Consider the following 24,010-nt stretch of genomic DNA (forward strand, 5'->3'; position numbering starts at 1 on the left):
TGGGCAGTCCATTATCGGAAGGAGTATGATATCTTTTGGGGTATTATTGCCAGGTTGGCAGAATAGTGGTCCACAGGAGAAAGCTGTAATCCCATATAACAAAAATGTATGCAGGATATTTCACTTGCTCTTTAATCTGTGACTTATCTCGCTTATATATATATATATATATATATATATATATATATATATATATATATATATATATATATATATTTAAATAAAATAGAATATTAATAATAAAGAAGGGGGTGATAAGTATGTATAGTGGATTCTTCCGCACCATATAAATAAGTAGATTTGTAAATAATAAGATAATATACTTTCTTTTTTTAAGACGAGGATGAATGACACGGACAAGAAAAAAAAAAAAGTTTTAAAACATGAATAGGTTAGCTTAATGGATCTGGAGCAAAACCACTGGACCCAATATCTAGAACCTTTTTTCTGTTTTTGTTGAAGGAAGGTGGTGTTTGATCAACACTGCTGGGGAGCCATGATTTAATATACCATTTTGTTTTTAAATCCCCAAAACAGTGGTTCATGATAAAAAAAAAATGATGATCCCTGAAAACTTTAGACTATTGCCAGTTCAAGAAAGCAAGTTGATTCAATGATTGCAGGAGATTAAATAACTTACTGACAAAATCATTTTCCAATGAAGGACTAAAAGTTAAATTAAAATTTTTTTTTTTTTTTTTATAGTTTTCGAAGTTACAAAAGCTTCCAAGACTATATTAGTGACCTGGCAAGGCCACTGGGGAGACAACCAAGCAAAAACAACCTCAAGCAAAATTCCTCCCAAAGCAGCAAAACTAAAGCTGACCTGCCAGTGACTATATATACAAATGTAGGCAAATTTGTCTGAGAGAGTATCTGTACAAAGATGTTATTACAGAGTTTTAGCTTTATACGACAACTAAGTCTCTCTCTCTCTCTCTCTCTCTCTCTCTGTTCAAAATGTTGAGATCCAGCAACAAGCAAGAGACAGGAAAGACAGCAACAAGTTTAACTGCAGATCAACTTAATGTGGATACTAGTCTTGTGCTTTATGGTTTTTTAAGTCAGAGATTTGCTTCTCCTAGGGGGGGGGGTTGCCTTCACCACAGCTTACGGGAGCCTTTCCACCCCAATGTCCATAAGGATTAACATGCCCCTCCCCCTTCTTTAATAATGAATGATTATCAATATAAATATTGCATACTTTTATATCAATCGAGCATGAATTTCTTTTAACTCTACACAAGAAAATAAAAAATTGATGAAATTGAAAATAATCAAATGATAAAAAAAAAAAATATTTAAACAAATTTTGATTTAAAATTTAACAAAACTTATACTTTTTATATCAGCTGCATATTTTTCGATATCGCATTGTGTTTTTGATTCCAGCCGTCGATGTTCAGTTTGCAAAGCTTTCAAATTTCCATCAAACTTCTTCAAAGCGAAAAGATCTGCTGAAATGACTGCAGAATCGTGTTTTCGTAGGGCCAGCTTTGGGCCTTCCCGAATGTTTATAAGGTATCTTAGGTTTTTGTGCGACTCTGTGCGTTGAGCATGGTTTTTACACACTGCTATTTTGACCATCTGATAATCTGGTTTTTAATCAACAACTACAACATTTGTTTTATGTGTTTCTCTTAATCTTTTTTTTACTAAAATAAATTTATTTTCGTTTTGTTTGTATTTTGTTTTCTTTTTTTTCTTTGTCTAACAAAAATATTTAAGTGGTAAAAAAGGCAAAGAGCTGCAAAATCCAGAGATTAAACTAGAAAAACAGCAATTTCTGAGACTTTAAAAAAAAATAAGTTTTACAGACGACTTAATAAGCTGATAGTTCAAAACTGGCTTCGAAACCTAATAGATGATGACCTCTTCCCGGTAACCTCTCTCGTACATAAGAGACGTTGACAGCCTATCTCTGCTATATTGTTATTTTCATGGGAAGTGCTCGACTGAACTCCAATCCATGGTTGCCCCCTTGCCAAATTTTCACAAAAAAAATACTCGACTAGCTACAACCACTATATATGATTTCCCCCACTCTCTACCTGTGCTAAATCTAAACACAAATTCCATGAACAAAGTTTCTTTCCCAGAACTGCTCGCCTGTGTAACACTATTCTGCTGGCTTGCTCTTCAGTTGACTACAACATGGTAGCCTTCAAATCAAATGTAAACAAATTTTTGTTGAGCCGTCCCCATAAATAATCAAATTTTACCCAGTTTACACCACCAACGATTACTACACTACCACCTTACATTTGTTAATCCTTATGCTCAAGTGGCATTCTCCAAGGATCTATTAAGAGTCACCGTGGACTTGAGAGAATAAAAGAAATAAGATATGAAACTAATAGTTTTGTGATATTTTTGTGTTTTTAATGATCAATTAACAATCATGTCTGTTAAGTTAACATATGCACACAGGGTTTCATAAACTGGCAAAGCATGATTTTTGTGGAGTAATTCTTATTCCTAACAATTTCAAGTCAGTTTTTATTCATCTGGAAATATCAAATATGTGATTCTTCTTTTTTACTTATTTAATTCATTTCATATTTTTAGTATGGATTTGTGACTTAAAATTTTAAACCATTGTTTTGTATATCAGAAAAGGTAAATTATATAGTATTTATTTTTAATTTATATTTTTTTGTAAAACATTTGTTCTTTTTTATTTAAAGAAAATCATGTTTTTTTTTTTTTTTTTTTTTTTATAATATTCTTAATTTGTCTTTTTTTAACCAGTGATGGTTGCTATCCATGTACACCACCTCCCTCTCCAATGGGATCATTTGAGGACCTCTCTAATGATGGAGGACCTCTTGTTCACATTCATATAGTCTTAGTGGATAGTAAATGTCCACAATTTCATACAGTCCACAAAAAAGTAAGTGCATTTTTTCCTTTTTGCTTCTCATTTGTACAAAACAGTGAACAAAGGCATTTTCAAACAAATATATAATTATTTATTTCACATCTAACACTGGAGGAGCATATTAAACTGATCCGACATGTGCATCGCTGACGGCTTCACAGCCAAAACTTCTATGCATATACTTTTGACGGCGTCCAATGCTTCAACTGTACTTTACAATAAATTTAATTCTCCTTTCTTCATTGAAAGAGAACCAGAGAAAGAAAGAGAGAAACGCATACTTAACATTTTTAAAACAAGTCAAATGTTATTCTGTTTTCTTTTGACATGTCCAAATTTTGTAAACAACTGTCACTCTTAGCTTGAATCATACCTAATTGACAACAGTTGCTGAAGCCATTATGTTTTTAATCAACAATAACGCCTTCCTTTCCTAGCATCCCCACAAGCACAGTCAGGCAGAAGTTAGCTATAAGATTTATTAATGCAGAAGCACCAGCTCCCCCAAACGGGAGCTTTGTGCCACAACATTCAAAATTATTATGATATATACAACATTTGTATATTTCTCTTTCAAACATCAACATTTCTAATCTGATCTTGACCTAATTTGACTGCTTGGATCCATCCAGATTTTGTGCAAAGAAACCATGCATTTCCATCCATCCAATTTGATCCATAGGTAAATAACAATGGATTTATTCTCAAGGTTCAGCAATTCAATCTATGCATTTAGCAATGAAAAAACTTGTTCAAATTTGCACAACAATGAACAACTAAAGCTTCTTAATTTGATACAATACCTGAACATATTTAAAATCTATTTCTTTCTTCAATGTGGCAGATAAAAATGCTATTTGGAATGTGAAAAACTAATAGATGACTAAAACTTAAAATTTTTTTTGGATTAGATAGATATTGGTGCATCTGGAAATACTATTTTAAGCTTTTCGACTGACTGAGTGAGCATTTAAAAACAAACCAAGCCAAACCAAATGTCCTCCTTCCAAGGTCCCTTCTATTGAAGTTTTGGTCAGAATTATATTTTTGGCTGACTTTATACTTGCATGGGTAATCTCCAAAAGTACCGTTAGGGCTTACAACATGGCCGCCAGAAGAGTCACGTGATCCGGTTGATCCAAAACATGAATTGCCGTATTACGAAACCGGAAAACGCAAATTTAAAGCAAACTTTGACAAACAAGCATAATAATTAAGTACAAAAACAGTTTTTCAATATCATAATAATAAATAATTTAACTAAAAACAACCTAAGATTGTTTCTCAAAGTTTGCCTATTTTTATAACAACATTATATCAACAAAAAATTAAATACAAACAAATTGTGATTGTTTGTCAAAGTTTGCCTTCAAGGCTGCGTTTTCCATTTGCACGATTCATGTTTTGGATCAACCGGATTACGTGACTCTTCTGGCAGCCATGTTGTAAGCTCTAACGGTATTTTTGGAGATTACCCTTGCATGCACATTAAATTATTACTTTCTATACATAGGTTGGCATTAAAATAAAGACTAAACAAGTACATAATTATGTGAACAAATTGCGTTCAAATTTTAGAGATCCATGGATGTATCTAAAATCTATTAAACGTGACATGTGAATATTTTAGACGTAAAAGACAAACGAATAACTGAAGATTTTCATCTGTTAGGGAATTATTATGAATGCTTCCGAAAATGCAATTTTAAACTTAAGTGTAACAAACTGAACATTTAAAAAAATAATTCATAAAAAAAAAAAATTCTATCATTTCTATTCCTAGATTGGTATTTAAATAAGTCAATAGGACTAAACAAGTACATAATTGTGTGAAGAAACTGCATTTAAATTTTAATGGTGTTTGCTCCAAAATATTTTTCCTTTTTCTTATATGGAATTTTGGTTTTTTAAAATAGTTCAACATCACTTGATTTTTTGTAATATTTAATATTTGCTTGAATGGTTGGAGTTCATTTACAAATCTGTATGTACAACCATGGAATGCAGGTTTGGAAGAGAAAGATCTTTCAAGTTGTGTATGTTTTCCCCTTTTCAAACAAATAAGGTTTTTACAACCAATGCTCATCATTTTTCATAGTTTTTTTAATACAAATGTATTCTATAAACTTTTACAGTATCCAATTCAATTTTTTTTTTTTTTTTCATTTGTTTTTAAATATTTTTTTATCCGATTTTTCTTTCAGATTAATCGTTCGATTGATATTGAGTTCAGCAGTTTAGACACAACCATCAATCTCCAAACATGGGTTGTTTTGCTTGACTTCCTTGGCCTTGGAGCCAAATTCAGAGAGGTTGGAGCGCAATCACCTCGCTATCCATCTGCTAGCAACAACTCTTCTCTCGATACAGAAGGTAATCCGAATTTATTCATATCTGCAGAACCCTGAACTTGTTGACTGATTTTGTGTTGTTACAACACAAGAGCACTAACCTGTGGTCGCAATGTTTTTTGTTGTTGATTTTAATGGTTGATGTAAAGTAAAATGTGGTAATACCTCAATATTGGAAATATCATAGATTGAATTTGAATGTTTTCGATTTTTTGTTATATACTAATGAATTGCTGCTTATCAAGGCCCAAAGGCCACTCAAGGATAAGGTTTAAAGAGTTTGTCAGGTGGACAGTGAGATAACCTGTTCCGGATTAGTTACAGTTGTTAAAACTGGGCAGAATTTGATTATTTAAGCGGACAGCTTAAGAATTTGTTTACATTGGACTTCAAAACAACTCTGTTGTAATCAACTCAAAAACAGCCCTGCAGACGGTAGTTTTTGAAAAGAAACTTTGCTCATGGAAGTTTTGTTTAGCTTTAGGTACACAGAGGAAGAAAGATTATTTACAATGGTCGTAGCTAGACGAGTTTTTGGTGTGTTTGATCAACTGATTCTTATAACAATATTTGATAGTATCATTCATAATTGTTTTTTCAATCAATTGTAGCAATGTTATTATATTGCCAGTAACATAGCACAGCAATAACAAATGAAAATTTGCTAATCAAAAATGAAGTTTGGTTCATCAGCTGAAAATTTAGTTGGATCTGATTTTGAAAATCTGACAAGATAATTTTATATGTTAGATGAAAAAGATAACCTTTTTTTTTTTTTCTTTTTTTTGTTACTTTTTATTTCCTTACTCAATATTTAACAGATTGTAATTCTAACAAATCCTACTTGCACTGACTTTGACGAGCTATGAATGGAAGGGAGATTTTAATTATCTATGTTTTACATAAAAATGATCAGCTGCCTAGAGTGCTCTATTTTTATGAAGAGTCATGCATGATTCCTGACAGTTCCACTTGATGGGTTGATCATTCTGGTTTCAATCGATTGTAGCAAAGTATGTTATTTTATTGCAAATAACATGATGCAACAATAACAAATGAGAATTTGTTAATCGGAAAAGTTTGGTTGTCAGCTTAAAATAGTTGGATCTGATATTGAAAATCTTACAAAGTAACTTCATATGTGAGATGAAAGTGATAACTTTTTTATTTTATTTAAAAAATTTTTTTTAATGTTTATTCCCTTATTTGATACTTATCTGATTTGGATTTTGAAAGTTTAGCAAGGCATACAAACACACATTCACACTAACAGACATCTCTCTTTTATACAATAGATTATGGGGGGGGGTACCCGGCGTTGCCCGAGTGTGGTCAGGTGTGTGTGTATAGTGTGGGAGGGGTGGGGATAAATAAAAAAAAAATGGAAAATAAAGAATAATAACCCTGTTTAAATATCAAAAAAACAAAAAAAAAACAAAGAATAAGTGAACGGTGTTAAAACTTGTTAAAAAAATTGGAAAAACAAAAGCAAAAAAAACACATGATGGAAAAAATGGCATAAATAATCCTGTTTCAATATTAAAACTTTAAAAATTAAAAAAAATATATATAACTGATATCTGCTACGATACCGACTGGGCTATGACAGCATGAGCAAAAGTAGTTTTTTTTTTTTTTAATATTTAAACTACTTCAGGAAAGAACTTTTTTTGCGCATGTGTATGGCTAAATTGTCATAAAGGAATGATCTTTTGCTACCTCTCCCTTTAGAAAAGTGCCCAGTTGACGATGAATGAATAAATGTTTTTAGCCAATTTTTTTATATTTGTCATCCGAAGGGTGAAACTTCAAAATGATACTGATCTCATGAAAATCCGTCGCCTTTATCAAAAGTTTTTGTGAGACATACATACATAAATTTAAACAGACAAGTGAGATTTATATAATAGACTAGTGGCGGGTACCCAGCATTGCCCGGGTGCTTGTAGGTGTGTGTGTTGGGGGGGGGGGAAGAAGAACAAAAAGGAAACTTAACACTGTTTAAATAAAAAAAAACGATAAAAAACAGAAATTTTAAAAATGGAAAAAAAATGGGGGGGGGGGCGTGGTGACAGGTAGGCTTGAACCCAGAGCCTTGAGACTCAGGCTGAGCCTGAACACCTGCACTATGGTGACATTAGCAATGTAAGAGCGATTAAAAAGTGAATGTCAAACATCCGCAGTTTTTAATGAGATCAAATTGTTTACATCGGGATAGTTGACGGTGACGTTTACATCTGGTTCGAATCATACTGAAAAGTGAAAGCAACACGCGACGATCGAAAAATGTTGAATATTTAACTTCTGAAAGTCGGGCAAATTAAATAGACGGGTGACCCCCGTTAACTCGTACATATTATGATTTAGACACTATATAAAAAGCTTTAAAAAGGAGCGAGCCCTGCAAGAAGGCATTGGAAAAAAGCCTTTCGTGGACATACAGAAAAAGCGAACACACATACATACATACACACATTTTCGCTTTTATATTTATAGATGAAAGAGATAACTTGGTTCTTTGTTGCTGTTTATTCAATGTATCTTTAAGAGATTGTAATTCTAATATTTTAAAAAATCCAACTTTGACTTTCTCTTTTGCAGATAGTTCCATTCCATCTGAGCAGGTGATTAATTCCGAGATCCGTATGAACATTGAAAGTTTAACTTTAATCCTCAACAAACCAGAATATGAACTTGCCCGAGCTAATGTGTCCAAGTTCCAGGCTGATGTCTCCTTACGAGATGGTAATACCCACCTGTCTGGTCAGCTGGGCAGCGTTTCCTTGCTTGACCAATCTCCTTATGGTTATCTCTTCAGAGAGAAATTCATAAGTATTGGTGACCAAGCTTTGACATTTGACATTTTCAAGCAAGTACCATTTTATTTTGTGGAATATTTTTTTCATACTTTTTTAAAATTCACCCTCACATAAAAGAAGCACCTTATCTACATAACTAGCAGGGCTACTTCAGTGTTGCCCAGGGCAGATGTTTAACATATTCCAATTAAAACTTTTATCTTTCTACCTATCTGTCTCTCCATTTTCCTTTCCCCTGCTTCACAATCCCACTGTCTTTTCTGCCAAGCCCAGTCCTCGCTGGGTATGGTCACATGTACAAACACACAGACACCTCCATTTATATAATAAATTCATTGAGGAATGATTCACCATTTTCTTTTCAAATTACTACATGATAACACTTAAAAATTGACCCCTAACAAAAGCTGATCCAGATGAACCACAGATAATGAATACTTTTTTTCTAAATATTAGATACTAGCAGGGGTACCTGGCATTGCCCGTTTTTTTGGAGGTGTGTTTGTAAGAGGATGGGGGTAAAGTAAAGAATGACCCTGTTTAAAAATAAAAACGATGTAAAAATTCTTTAAGGAAGTCACCAAAACAAAAAAACAAAACAAAAAAACAAAACAAAAAAACAAAACAAAAAAACAAAACAAAAAAACAAAAAAACAAACATAAAACATTCTTTAAAAAAGAAATCGGAAAACAGAATGCATAAATTAGGGGAAAAAGATGATGAACAACAAAACAATAACAAAAAAAAACACAGCGAAAAAAAAAATGGCATAAATAATCCTTCAATTCAGTTAACTTCATGGTGCGTTTCACCCAGTAGAATTAAAATTTCATTCCAGTTTTTGTAAGCAACTACGAAGTAAAGAAAACCCAAACCGGTGTTCCTTCGTAACTGTCTCTTGTGGATGATCCCACAACGGTGTTAAGTGGTGGCGGGCGAAAGAGGAATTTATTAGAGAGAAAAGATTTTACCACTTCCATTGATCTTAACCGATTTTGGACATGAACTCTCAGTAGATAGAATATAGGAAGCTACGATTACCGAGGAAGTGGATAGGTAATAGGCCTATAACATACCTCAGATGTTGTGCTACAGGTTGTGCATACTACGTTTGCATGAAATGTCTTGATCTTTAATCCTATTAAGGTCAAAATCATAGGGGGAAAAATGAGTTCATTGTATATATATAGGGAGGATTATTCACCCAGGGCAATGCTGGTCAAGAATACATGAACTTTGTATTTCCTTTTTCTTTTTTTTTTTGTATTTCATTTTCACTTTAGACAAAGCACAGTGCTATTTTGATGTAGGAGACTACTGTCTTGAACATAATTTGCAGAGATACTATATTGGGAGTTGAGCAGCAAGATGTCTGTTTACATTACCCTTGAACTTCTGCATGTCAGTACAGTCAGGGAAGCAGGAACCCGGAAGAGAATTCCAAAGTCTAGCAGTTATAGGGAAGAAACTATCATAGGTTTTATATATCTGTATTGTTTTCTATTCAATGATACAACATTTTTCTAACAGAAACAATTTTGACTCCTGATTAAACCATAAAAACGTGCTTGACTCATTTTATTTATTGAAAAATAATTAAACAAAAAACTAGTGAAATTCTTATTTGAAAAATGTTTAAAAAAAAAACAACAAAACAACAAAAGAAACTGTGTTTGAATGCAGAAAAATAAGCGAAAAAATGTTGTCTTTTAGGTATGGACTTGAAGATCTGATCATGCAAAGGACTTATGATCTGCAAATCACCCTACACATGTCCACAGTCCAATATACATACACGGACAGATTCCAACGTGAAATGTCTGAGTTTTGTATGCATTTTCTGCAACTGCATGACACCTTGGGTAGATACAGAGCTGCATCCATTGGCAAAAAAGTAAGTTGTCTTCTTTTTTTTTTTTTTTTTTTTTTTTCAGTAAAAATATTTGGTGATATGTTTGTTCAGAGGTTGTGTTGTCTTGATTTATTTTATGTTTAATGTTTAATCAAAAAATTATCTTCATTGTAATTGTCATATTAGCATTAATATTTTTACGAAGACGTGAGTTGAAATAAGTTTCAATAATCTTAAGAAAAATGAATTTTCTGAAGCATTTGATTATTTTAGAAAATGGCTCAACAAGTCTTTATATTGGACTTCATCTACTCTTATATATCGGTCTTTATATTGAACAAGTCTTTATATTGGATCATGTTGTAGTCAGCAGAGGAGGAGTTCAGTGATATTGTGTTCTGCGAATGGGAACTTTTGGAAAGAAACTCTGTTCATGGAAGTTCTGCTTGGATTCTTTTTTTATGGAAATACTCCAGACTAGGCATAAAGCCACTTGAAGTAAAGAGCTTAAATAAAATTTAAAAAAAAACACTACTACGACTTACTATCCTATATTTGTGTTAGATGGATAGATTCCAACCCAGAAAACAGCAATTCTTTCCCCTTTGTCAGAAACAGTGCTCATGGAATGTGAAGACTATTAGGTATAAAGAGGAAGAAAGGAAAGTGGCTAGATGAGTTTTGCTGTGAATGTTTTGCAGAGAAGAACCCAGAGATTGGAGCTCAGTCGATCACCTACCATAAAAATAACAATATCTCTTCTGTTAAATAGATTGTAGGGTATGAAGATAATCTCCTATGAGATTGCAAAGTCAGTTTTATCAACAAAGCATGCTCTAAGTAGCACCTAGATTGGCCTGTGGCACAATGAGTAAGAGCCTTTTCTGGGGAGCCCCAACTCCCTACATTTGGGATTCTTTTTACCAGATGTGTACTATTCTTGTGGGGGAGGCCAACAAAAGCTCAGCAAGTGCACAGTTTTCAAGGTTGACGCTGTCAGCGTAGATGATTGACAAGCGATTTGTGTAATCGAGTGCAGAGAGGTAACAGAGGTCACGCTTGTTTGCTTATGTTTAAATTTTATGCATTTCTCTCTGTCTTTCACGCGAGAAAGAGAGCAGAATTAAATAGCATTATAATTTAATTGAAGTAGGGTACACTGAACAAGACGATCCACAGGTACTCATAGAAGTTTGTGCCATCTGCAACAGGTGTGGGTCTACAGTCACCAAATTTAAAATGCTTCTTAAATGTAAAATAAATAATTCTATATATAAAAAAAAAAAAAAAGTGTTTGCTTATTTTTATACAAGCGTTCAATTCCAGCAAAGCAGTCTCTGCCATCAATGACGATAGAATGCTTTCTGTAATGACTATCGTTTGGTCGTGTCTCACAACTGGAGAGCTGATTGCCATATCCAGGACATAACAACAGTTTAAGAAACGTCCCCACAATAAACCAAGTAATTCTCCCCAACAACCGATTGTCTAATAAGCCAACAATACACCATCTTAAAACCTATCAATGCACCATCTTAAGACCTATCAATGCACCATCTTAAGACCTATCAATGCACCATCTTAAGACCTATCATAACACATTTTAAGACATATGAAATTTTCATGTTGTAATGTTTTATAGCCTTTCTAACAGTTCCAAATAATCTTCCGTAACATAGTGGTTACTTTTCCCATGGACTCTTTGTTTAGAGAGTCACAAAAGAAAATGATAACGTCAACACAATTTTTCTTGGTGGAGGAAAAAGGTATTTATTTTGTCATTTCACAACCAAAACAGCTACTTGCTGTCAGTACACGGTACCAGAAAACTCATCTGTAATCTTTACTGATTTGGTGATCAGTTTTACAGAGTTTGACTTCTGGAAGTGGGAGTATGAGAGAGAGACAGAGAGAGAGAGAGAGAGAGCAGACTTTCGCTCCGACTGTCACTGGCAAATTTGCCTCCGGCAGTTTCCTTTTCCGTCTTTTTCTGATGCTCCACTTCCGCTTTTTTCATCCCTATGTATTTGAGTCGGTGACATCATGCTTATGCCACGCCTCCAAATGCTATCACGACTATGTTACGATACAAGTAGAAGATTGCATCAGGATCTTGGTACTTTCTGGAGTGATACAATGATCCAACCATTTTTTTCCAGCGACCTTAGCAACAGATTTTATGTAAGCTTTCCCTTTCAGTTCTTGAGTGAAAGTATTGTATTAATGTTAAAAATAACTCTTATATATTTGTTTTTAAAACAGATAACTCCCAGTATGATGCGGGCTGCTCGTATTCAACTAAATATCGAAGCTGAGAGTCCTGTCATCATGTTTCCACACAGTTACAAGACGACTGACCTACTTGTGGCCGAGCTTGGACAACTGAAGGTCATCAACCGATTCCTATTTAATGGCAGTGCTGGAACAATCAAAGCTCGACAGAACAAGCCAGTTGATGTAACCAATGAAGGTCCCAGCTACACTGACCATTTTGAAAGACAAACAAGCGGCTCAGACTATGCACCAATGACCCAAAGCGTTTTTGAACAATCGTGTCCATCACAGTCTGCACCTGCATCTGTCGACATTGAGGTTGACCTGATGAGCCAAAGTATTTATGGTAGTCTCGAGCATGATGCTCGTGAAGGCGAACTCGTTGCACCAGCCATGACAGAGTCAAAGTCCTCGGAAATCTTCGACCCAACTGAGAATCTATCTTCTGATACGAGCATTATGCTAGCACCACTTGAATGCGTGTCACCTGGCAATTTCTCGGTGTTGGATCCTCGTTTACCTGCGGAATCTAGCAAAGACACTCTCTCACCCGTGGTCGGTACAAAACTCTGCAAAAAGTTAAGCGCACCATTGTTGGCACAGGAGAAAAAGTTATTGAATCCATTCCAGCTGTCAGTGCAACAAAGCATGGCGTTTACCAGGCATGACCCTTCCACCCACATTTGTCTGCTGGATGTGATGTCTGTTACACTTACCGATATGGACTTCTATTCAGCCGAGCTGTGCAAGACTGGCACTGGACCTGACGGGCCTATCTATAGCGTGGAAAGAGAGGTAATAATTTTTTTTTTTTTTACTTGTTTCCATTTTCATTTTATATTTGCATATTTGTTATATCACAACTGAACTCTTCATAACAATACAAGCTTTCCTTCCCCTGCGCTGCCTGGGAGATTTTTTACTTTCAATTTTGGGTTCTTATTTATATTGAGATACGTGTGAAATATGACATTATTTGGATTCTTCAGACTACTATTCGCATCTTGAATGTTATTTTCATATTTTGATCAATGCAGCATCCAACCTTCTTCAGCTGTATCTTGTCAAATTCTGGAATCTTTCTGTTGAATTTAGAAATCTGCAAGGAATTTTAAATGGAATCTTTTGTTTAATCTACAATGATCGCATGCTCTCTTATCATTAACGATGACTAGTTAAAAGTTCTAAGTAATTTGCATTTTGAGTGTTGCTCCCACTGAGAATTGAACCTTCAACATTCAGAAGTAACTGTTACAAGTGAATTTTATCAAGTACCCTATCCACTATGCCATGATAGTATGATGAATAATCAATCCTCGTTTCAAAAATTCAAAAAATAGCAGTTCAAAATAAAATAACAGAAAAACTTACGGATATATTTATCAGTTGAAAATATTAGTGTACACCGATAAATTGCGGAAAATTATTGAGTAAAATTTTAATGAAAAATAAAATTTAACATTCATAATCAATAAACTCCAAATCATAAGATTGTATGTCATTTTCAGATTAGAAGAAGGGAAATAATCATGCGGGAGTCATTTCTTTTTTTGCATGGCGCAGAACTCCAATTTACATATGTTAAGGCCTAAAACTGCACTGTTTGTTCATTTTCACTGGGATTTGACGTCCCCTGGGAACTTTTTGGGGCTAAATGGTGGGGGTGGGGGGGGGGGGCAATGCTGAACTTAGTCATTTATAGAATTATTTGTTGTAAATACTTTTAAAATTTGCTATTTTTTTAATTGAATGAAGATTGGCTAAGAATTTTAAAATCTGAAATGTCTTTCTATTCAATAGTTTATATGCTTTTAAATTTTAAAGCCACAACGTAATTATTTCTTTCTTACTATTAAAAAATATTAAACTGACTGACATGTTCATTAAGAAACCAAAGTACATCCTGACGAATTAAATTTTGTAATTAAGGTATTGTTTTATAAATAAGATTTTTTTTATTTGTAGTATTTGCACAGTTGTATTTTTGATTAAAAAATAATGGAAGAAAAACATAAACAGTTAAATATTAATCCATACAAAATGTTTTTTTTGATTTTTCGTAGCATTGTAGATTTTAGTATCATAATATTTATCGAATAATTAAAAAAAAAAATTCATTCCAAGTTTAAAATGTAGTGTTTTTATTCTATTTCTATTTTTGTTAAAACTTTTAGCCTGGCAAGATCTTAAAAGATAAGTGTGAACTGCTGCTTCAAGTTGAACGTAATTTGGACCAAAAAATTAGTCACTCGGTACCCAACATTCACATGACGGGTAAACTGTCCTCAGTCCATGCTTTCATCACCCTTAAACAATACAAACTGCTTCGAGGAATTCTTTCTCATAATCTGGGTGAGAAGCTTCCCGAATTTCAGAGACCTGTGATGACTTATTTGAAGGACCCCAAGAACGAGGTAAGATTGAGCACATTTTTCCCTGTTTGAAATATTAATTATATTTAATCGGAAGGTATGAAAAAGCAATGAGATGAGGAAGCTGGAGTATAATGGGATGCAAATAAGTGAGCAGAAATTGATGCATATTTTGTGAGATCTTTGTCAACTTGTTCCTATTTATTTGAATTTATATTGGCTCGGCATATATATATGTATTGAGAACTTTTTTGATATTTTCTTTTGCTACTAATTTTATTTTTACCAGATTGTTCAATATTTTACTGATATATATATTGTTTTCAAAATGGCATAAGAAAAATGAACGTTGAAAAGGAGAATAGGATTACAGTAATGTTGCCAGTGTAGCTTCTTCCATTTGATTGCTCGAGTGAATTACAGTCAAAGTATTCTGTACTTATCGAAGAGTCCATTGTGCATCAAAATAGGGATGATGCCACAACGATGTTTATCCAGATAGAAAGTCATAGAATATTATTTATATGAAATGTATACATTATATAAGTAGAAAATCATGGAACATGCTTAATACAAAAAGATGCCGTCCTAGTTGAATGCTTTAGGATATTATCTGTGCAGAAAGTCATGTGGGCATCATGCATTGAAAAATGTAGGAATGGACAATGTACAGAATACCACCTCATATAGACAGATGGAAAGACATCTAACATAAAAACTTTTAAAGCAAATGCGTACGTAATAAAACTAGCATTTGTTATCTCAAACAGAAATTACCAAAGATTCATCAAAGGTTAATAAAAATAAACAAAGAATTCTATAAAACAGGAACTAATTTTGTAAACGTAATGTTTATATGTCTATTTATAAAACTATTAGATTCACTTTCTGTATTAACATCACTTCAAAATAAAAAATAAAATAAAATTGAGAACTTTCTCATTGTAAAACTTCTATGCAAACTAAACAATATGTCCAACAAAGAAATTCTTTTATGCTTGACCCCAATCCACAAAGGAGAAAAAGGCAATGGAAGAGCTGACAAAGCAGCTAAATCTGCTAAATTAGCTCCGAAAATCTCCAGGATCTGAAACCAAAAATAAATAAACTTCTTCAAAATAAATGGCAACAAAATTGGCACAAAAATACCCAAAATAAATTATTTTAAATAAAACCCAAGATAGATAAATATGTTCCTGCTTTCACAAAATCCAGAAAAGAACAACTTATTCTGACTCCGCATAGCCTCACACACTCTTTTATATACTGAACAATTACAACCAAAACCTAGCACTTGCCAAACACCTATCACAGTCAAACACATCCTTATGGAATGTGAAACACTAAAGAACCTCAGAAAGTTTTTCAACATGCATTTGAAAAACTATTTGAATACACTAATATAGAGAATATCTTTAACTTCCTGAAAGAGCTAAAAATAGAAGAAATCTATAAAAAAAAATAAAGAATCCCAAATAAAGACATAACTGACCTTAAATAATCCATAGAGGTTGATAGGTAAAAAAAAAAAAAAAGCTGCTAAAGATTCACAGAAAGCAAAGCATTTGTACTGATTCGACATTAATTACAATCATTCAGTTAATATTTATACAATTTATGCATAAATTGTATAAAGTTATTTATTGCTTATTTATCAGATTTTTTTTTTTCTCACTAAAAAAATAAAACATTAGATATAAATGCACAATCGCATTTATTTGCATCTTCACAATGTTTCAGATGCTGTCACCTCTGATCTTTTTCAGATTAATAATTTTGAGCTTATAAACTTTTCAGTTGAACACTGGAACCTTGGAACCTGTATGAGATTTCAAACTTAACACTTTATTTTATTTGATTCAGGAGAGAAGATTGTTCTCATTCTGTCAGCCATGACTAGGTTAAAGTGTTAATTTATATTATTATCATCTGTCATAAGGATTGAACTTTTAATCTTCAGACAGCTGTCACTTAGTTAATCAATACCTTTAACCATTAAATCCTCAGTCCATGTAGGCAATTAATTTTGATATTTTAAATCAAAAAGCTTATCTAGCTAATAGTATTATTACTTTTTACTGTAATTTTCATGTTCTTCATATTTCAATTTTTTTTTAACAGTGTTCTAATCTATTCTTATATTGCATTTAATTTTGTCTAAATTTTATTTAAGAGGCAAATTATAGGCCAACATATGCATTGCTTCTTTGTGACATCTTGCTTTTCGCCGTTTTTACCACAATACCAGAAAATTCTCACATTCAAAAAAGGTGTACTCAAACAAAGTCAAAGGTTACATTGGCCAAAGTCTTGCTAGTATAATAACCCAGATGAAAGTAATAGTTCGAATTGTCTAAATAATACAAATTATTATTACTCTTCTAAAAATGTCCAAAACATAATTTCTAAATTGTTTAAATTATGCGTATTAGGCGTCAAAAACTTAACACTCTTGTTAGTTATGGGATTTCTACCGATACAATTTTAATGTTAACAACTAGTGAGATCCATGGAAATTCCATGGTTGTTTTGTTAATCTACTTGCATGTAAAATAAATTTGTATTGATCAGCATAATGTTTATTTTCATATTGATTTTATTCTTAACATTAGTTTCTATAGTAATATCATATAAGTATTTTCATGTGTGCAATAAATGTGACCACTTGGCATAGGAATGATGTAAACTGTTTTGTACATTTTGAATATTGGTTCATACAACACACGTCTCTTATGTATATATGTTTAATAAATCATTTAATCACAAAATGATGTCTCTGTAACAATAAACATATCACACTTTAAGAAAACATTGCAGTATTATTTGATTATTGGAATTCTTTGGAGATGAGTAATTTGTGTATTTTTATTTATTTGTGGACCATTATCCTCATCTTTTATCGTTGTTGTTTGACGACATTAGGGTCAACAATTCCTCTCTGGCCTTTGTCAGGTTGTTAACCGTGACGGGATAGGAATGCTAAATTTTGTAACTTTATCTTCAGTAATTACTGCCTTCCATAGTTGTTCGCTACTGAAGATACAGTTGAAAAGTCAGCATTCCTATCCTGCCGCTGCTAACAACCTGACGAAGGCCAGAGGAATAGTTGGCCAAAACGTGAAACAACTATAAAAGATGAGGATAATATTCTGCAAATAAATAAATGAATAAATATACAAATTACTCATCTCAAAATAATTCCAATAATTAATTGATATACCATTTGGTACGGACCCGACAATGAATGATCAGATAACAGAATACTTGGATTTATAAGACCAAAAAATTCAACTTGATCGCCCTTCGGAGCCTTTAGTACAATGGATAAAGACATTGAATCTTCTTTCTTAGAACTGCACGCCTGTGGAACTCTGTTCCGTCTGCCTGCTTCCCACCTGACTACAACCTGGATGTCTTCAAGTCCAACGTAAACAAATTCCTGATGAACCGCCCTCTTAAATAGACACTTTATTAAATTTCCACACTAACGTACTGTACTGCAATAACCCTTTTCCCTGAGTGGCTTCCGGGCCTTGATAAGTGGTGACCACCTTTGTAAAAAAAAAAAAATAAATAAAATAAAAATGAGGATAATAGTCTTCAAGCAAATAAATTAGAAACATTAGTTTTCACAATTCATCTTTTAGAATGGCGTACTTGCTAAAGGGATTTGATGAAGGTTGCCAAAATCCATAAATGAAAATAGTGCTATGGAATTGACTAGATTAGAAATTCAGTCCACGTCATTAATCATTTCACCATTACCACCACCTATACCAGCTCCTATTTATCAATATCATTTACTATTAATCTTAATATAGCTCTCGAAATAAGACATATTACAGGATTAATAATATAGAGAAAAATATTGTATCTTTTTCTGTAAGAACAATTGCCATTGTTAGCTAAAATGAGAATAAATGAAACAAATATTCTGTCTTTTTTATTCTATGACCATAACGCTTAGCTGTGCATTAGAATGACATTAGAAGATTGCAAATAGTAGGTTTTTAAAGTTTGAGTGAGGCAACAAAATATGATTTTGGAACAATTTATTTTTAAATAGGTAAAGTCAGAAAAACATCACATTTTCAATGACTTTTTTGCATTTCGTTTTTTGCAATCTGACAATTCTGCTAAAATAAATCCGGCCTCCTTTGTAAGAAAAAAAAAATCATCATCTCATTTCAGTCCATCTCGAGATCAATCATTGGGCAGTATCCGTCAGAGGCATCCCTCAGGCCCACATTGAAACATGGCTTTCTTAGCAGACAGTTTGTGAGGATGTGTGTGAAAGTCTGTACATAGCACCACTTGTGAAGGTTGTTGTGTGTTTTGGCAACCTTCGTTCGGGCCCAATTGAGTGTTATCAACTCTTTTTGCTGGGAGTGCTTTCTTTTGGTGCTTGAAGAACCTTCTTGTTGTTGTCTTTTTCATTCAACCAATGCAGGCAGAAGAATGCTGGTATTGTTCATTCAAGATCTTTTAAAGTGGAAAATCTCTTGTGACTAGGTAGTTGCTCTGCCACCTCTTGGTATCTAAATATTTGGTGGAAGAAAATAACATACATACAAATATGAAATGTTTTAATGTATTAAGACGGTGTTTTATTATCTAGATGATAATAAGTGAGATTGTTATTTACTGAAGCTGTAAAAATTGTTATTTACTAAAGCTGTAAAAATTGTTATTTACTAAAACTGTAAAAAAAAAAAAGGAATGTAATTTTTATATCAATGGATGCTTTGAGTAAAAATGGCTTAAAGGGAAAGATGTTTTTTTTAATATCATCATGTGTGTATCGTATTAAGTTTAATGTCAGTTTTACATGCTGGCATGTGTTAAGCAGCTTTTAGAAATTGACTTCCAATCTCTGGCCAGGTCTTTATTTTCACTCAAATTTGTCTTCCTCACATGTTTCATTTATCTTCCCCCTCCAACTGCTCTTGTTACCTTAACTGTTCTACACATGCTAACCCAAGAACTCTCCATTCTTTCAGTTTGACCAAGCCAATGAAGTGTTCTGCTCTATACCTATCTCCCAATATTGTCCAGGTTACGGAGATGTATTTATTTCATAATATTTGTTAATGAAATGTGTTCTTTTATTTATATAGCCACTTCCAAGTGATACATTATGGACGAACATGCTGATGGAGATTGACCTTCGAAACATCACTGTTGAATTATTGTTTGACCGGAAAAATGAATCGGATAATCCGTTGGCTCGTTTTGATTTCATTCATTCAAACCTCTTGGTTAAAATTCGGTCAAATGGCACAAAAGATGTGGACTTAGTCTCAGACGAAATCCGTGCTGTCGACACAAGATACAAAAGTAGGTCTTCTTTTCTTTTCACCCTGAAATCTCTTTAAACCGTGATGTAATTTTATATTTTATTAATGTTACTTTTATATGGCATCTATAGTTTTAATCTCATGTCAGATTTTTAAAAGAACCTCATAGAATGTATCACGTGATGATTATATATAATTATTATTATAACTGGCTGCCCAACATTGCCCGATTGTAAAATATGTGTAAATATGATCTTTTATTCATGCAGATTTTGTATTTATTATTATAGAACCAATTCTCTATTATTATATTGTACCCAGTATATAGTAATGATGTCAAAAGTTTAAAAAAAGACAAGAAATTTGACTGTTAAGGGGTCAAAGTTCAACGATTTGACCTTTGAGAACTCTACCAAACTCCTCCGACAATTTTGGGTCTAAACACTTGAAATTTTAGGTATAGGTTCCTTGGACATGGATCTAACTTAATAACTTGATTTGAGTCCAAAACAATAAATGTTAAGGGGGTCATGATAGGAGTCAAAGTAAAAAAATTGACCACCTTTTTTTTGTTTTTTTTGCTCAACCTACACCCAGGCAACGCCGGGCTGAAATGCTAGTATATATATATATCCTAAATGCTACACAATTATGCACAATGTAGAAACTATGCATAAATAGAATTGAGTGTAATAATTAAATGAAACCGATCATCTAATAAGAAACCAAAAAAAATGAAAGTTCGTTTTACAAAGGAATATGCAAATTTGTTGACTTTCATGAAGTTGTTTGCATATCCATAACTGAGTTTATTAAGATGTTCTGTTTTGATAATTTTTAAACAGAAAAAGAAGGCTTTTAATATCAATGTCAGTATGACAAAAAGCTCAACTTTGTAGGTATATAGACAAATATAATAGCAAATTATATATGTATATATAATCTTACATGCACTTTAATTCTACCAAGACCAATATCTTTGATTTTATTTCTTTGCAAAACCTACATCTAAAAAAATTGCATAATGTGTATTATTACCTCCTTTTGCACACATTTTGATGTGTTTTTGAAACAACTACACTTTCTCCAAGGTGAGCAGAATGGCAGGTGCATTGTGGTCTTGATCAGATTAAAAGAGCAAATTACATGAACCAAATTCATTTAAGTTATAAAAACAAGTAAATCCATAAAAAGATGCTTTTAAAACTGATAATGAACATGAATCGCATATATTGTACATTTCTTTTGACACATTTTTTAAAAATATTTTTTAATTAAAATATATTTTTTTATAGACATGTCTACAGGCAAAGCCCCCAGTGTGTTTTCTAATATCCTTCAGCCGTCAAAAGAGGCAGACGGTACGAGTAAGCTTCAAATGGAGCTTTACTTTCAATTCACCAATCAAGTGACACTTTTCACGGTCCTGCTCAACAACATGCGCCTCATGTGCATCTTTGATTGGTTACTTGCAGTCAACAACTTTCTCACGACACCCATCGATGACCCATTCTCAGGTAAGCTGCTTTTCTATGCTTCTTGAAAGCAAAACATCTAACGATATGTTCCAACTAACAGTTACGCCTTGAGTAGAGGGGGAAAAAAACATAGAAATTAAAAGTAGTAATTTATTAGTTTATAGTGGAGTTTTTTTTGTTTTTTTTAATTAAAAATCATGTTTGATGTAGTTCATACACTCCACACTCACCTGATAAAACAAAAATATAAAAAAATAAAGAAAAAAATCTTTGTTGTATTAAATATGTACAACTAATTGCTACTGCTGCTGATTAAAGCAACTTCGATGCAGGCGATTGACTATGTAAAACAATCTTCTAATAAACAATAAAACAAATTTACTCAGAAGTTTTGAGAGGTTATTTTTGGCAAATATCATTTTAAGTCCATACTTAAAAAGATATTTACTAAAGAAAACTTCAGATTTTTATTAAATATTCCCTCTTACACAAGAGATCTGAGTCCGCTAACGCCAAAAAATGTTATTAAAATAAACAATAAAACGGTTTTACTCAATAGTCGCAATTATTTTGGGCTAATTCTTAAAAACTGAAACTTTTTCAACTCGGTGTGGCACGTTTTTTTATTTTTTAATCTTTGTGAAAAAAAAAAATAATAAACAAGTTTATTTCTTTATTATTGAAATAAAAAAACAGTCACGACTTTCAACTTTTTGTGGCAACTTAAATTTTACAAGAAGTAACCTTTTTCTTTAAAATTTGAATTTTGTAACACGATAACAATGTAATGCAATAACATCTTTGTAAAAAGTATCATTATTATCAACTTTTGCTTGTTTTTGTTTTTAAATAATTTTGAAATTGTCAAAGTTGCTTTGACTAATTAAACTTAACGACTGAAAATCATTTTTTTTCCAATACAGTGTGCCAAATAATTGTCTCAGTCTTTTAGGATTTAATTAGACGTACATAAAATCGTGTTTAATGTTCAGTCATGCATAATTGATACAGCTGCTAATATTTGTCAGTGCAATGGCTGCCACAAGACAGCAGACAGCAGACCTCAGATTTTACATTAGAGTTTTACGTTCTCATAGATGCATGTCTTAATGAAAATTAGGGGTACATCTCTCCCAGTGAATTAAACACGCAACTTAGAAATCTTTACATCTTGGCACAGTACGTACAGTGCATAGCCTTCTCAAGTGACCAGCCATCTAGTAATAGCAAGAACTGGTGTGTTAATATCATTATTCTGTATATTGAATAATTTTGATAATGAATTGATAGATAACATATATTCTATCATTCGAATAGACATAGGATGGAAAAATTTTCAAGTATATCTATATTTTACAACCATAATAAGTATTCTTTTTTGGCAGTAAATATTCTATAAGAATCTGTCATAAGAAAAACCAATTCTACCATATTTTCTTGTATATTTAAAAAAAAATTTTTCAAGATGAATTTCAATCATCTTCAGACTGAATGAAACGGATCTACCTCATATACAATGAAATATTATCGCATATTATCACAAATTTGTTGCATTTAAGAAAGTGTTTTTTTTTATATGGCTACATGTTTTGTTTAGATTCTAAATCCCAAGTTCCAATCAACGAAGAAGACGACAGAAAACTTCAAGAACCGAGCAAAATGCCCTTACGACGACCACACAGTCCCTTGAACATCTCCCAGGGAATTGTGACAAAACGACGCCCACCCATTGAGCAAGTGAGTTTTTATACCGTTTCTTTTTTTTCCCCATATTAAAACTGCTTTCATTTCAAAAGGGATCAACCTTGATTCTATGTATTTCACACGTGTAGTTACTTGCCTTTAAATATTATAATAAATTATTCAATTCAAACAAAAAATTATTATTCAATTAAAAAAATAGGAATGTTTTTTTAAATAAGAGTTATTTGCAAAATTGAGGCCCAGGAGATAGTTTTGATGTTCCAGCATATTTATTTCTATAGCTATCATCAGATGCAGCACCATATACATTATGACATCGTCTAAGTCTTAAAAAAAAACAGTACTTGTAATAAATCGGTATCCCAAGGATTTCAGTACTTAAATCGTCTTAAGTATTGATGGAGAACCATGTATCAGTCTTGGAAATGGTCAAGGCGGTTTACAATTTGAAAGCTAATTTTTTTTCTGTTTTTATTTTTGTTTTAGACAATGTTTTTTCAACTTTTTTTTGGGGGGGGGGGGGGGGCTAACATTTTTTTTTTTTTATCCTAACCCAACCTGAACCATGCTTAATGTTGACTTTTTGGGCAGCTTTCAAATTGTAAACTGCTTTGGGTATTTCTGGGACTGATTCTGGATTCTCTATTATCTTCTGGCTATCCATTCATTAAAAATACCGGTAAAATAAAAAAAAATAAAAAAATCATTTGTATAGTGTACTTCGAAAGCTTGAGATGTTTTTTCGTGCATATTTTATATCCTTATTTTTGTTTTCGAAATAAAAGTTTTGTATTTCATAAAAAAATGTTTAAGAAAATATTTTGAATTTGTTTAGCTTACTATTCTCATGATTAAACAATAAATCTCAAAATCGGTTAAAAATTCTGACAAAAAATTCTGTTCCTCATTTATGAATGTCTTTTAAATTTTATCTTCAATCAAGTCAACCATTTTCACTGTTCACTTTTAAATGTAACCAAA

General features: G+C 32.5%; 1 protein-coding gene across 6 annotated transcripts in view; it reads left to right on the forward strand.

Moving 5' to 3' along the window:
- LOC145303414 (intermembrane lipid transfer protein VPS13D-like) overlaps nucleotides 1-24,010 on the forward strand; it is a 393,527-nt gene that overhangs the window by 202,510 nt on the left and 167,007 nt on the right. For all 6 annotated transcript variants that reach the window (XM_080144736.1, XM_080144739.1, XM_080144738.1 and 3 more), the window contains 9 exons: nucleotides 2,752-2,893; nucleotides 5,086-5,254; nucleotides 7,834-8,101; nucleotides 9,766-9,946; nucleotides 12,167-12,973; nucleotides 14,353-14,592; nucleotides 19,668-19,887; nucleotides 21,143-21,364; nucleotides 22,923-23,062. In XM_080144736.1, coding sequence (XP_080000862.1) covers nucleotides 2,752-2,893; nucleotides 5,086-5,254; nucleotides 7,834-8,101; nucleotides 9,766-9,946; nucleotides 12,167-12,973; nucleotides 14,353-14,592; nucleotides 19,668-19,887; nucleotides 21,143-21,364; nucleotides 22,923-23,062 — 2,389 coding nt within the window. The remainder of the gene's footprint in view (nucleotides 1-2,751; nucleotides 2,894-5,085; nucleotides 5,255-7,833; nucleotides 8,102-9,765; nucleotides 9,947-12,166; nucleotides 12,974-14,352; nucleotides 14,593-19,667; nucleotides 19,888-21,142; nucleotides 21,365-22,922; nucleotides 23,063-24,010) is intronic.

The sequence above is a fragment of the Euprymna scolopes genome, chromosome 19 (assembly GCF_053919585.1).
Source record: "Euprymna scolopes isolate OS-2025 chromosome 19, ASM5391958v1, whole genome shotgun sequence".
NCBI classification, from domain to species: domain Eukaryota; kingdom Metazoa; phylum Mollusca; class Cephalopoda; order Sepiida; family Sepiolidae; genus Euprymna; species Euprymna scolopes.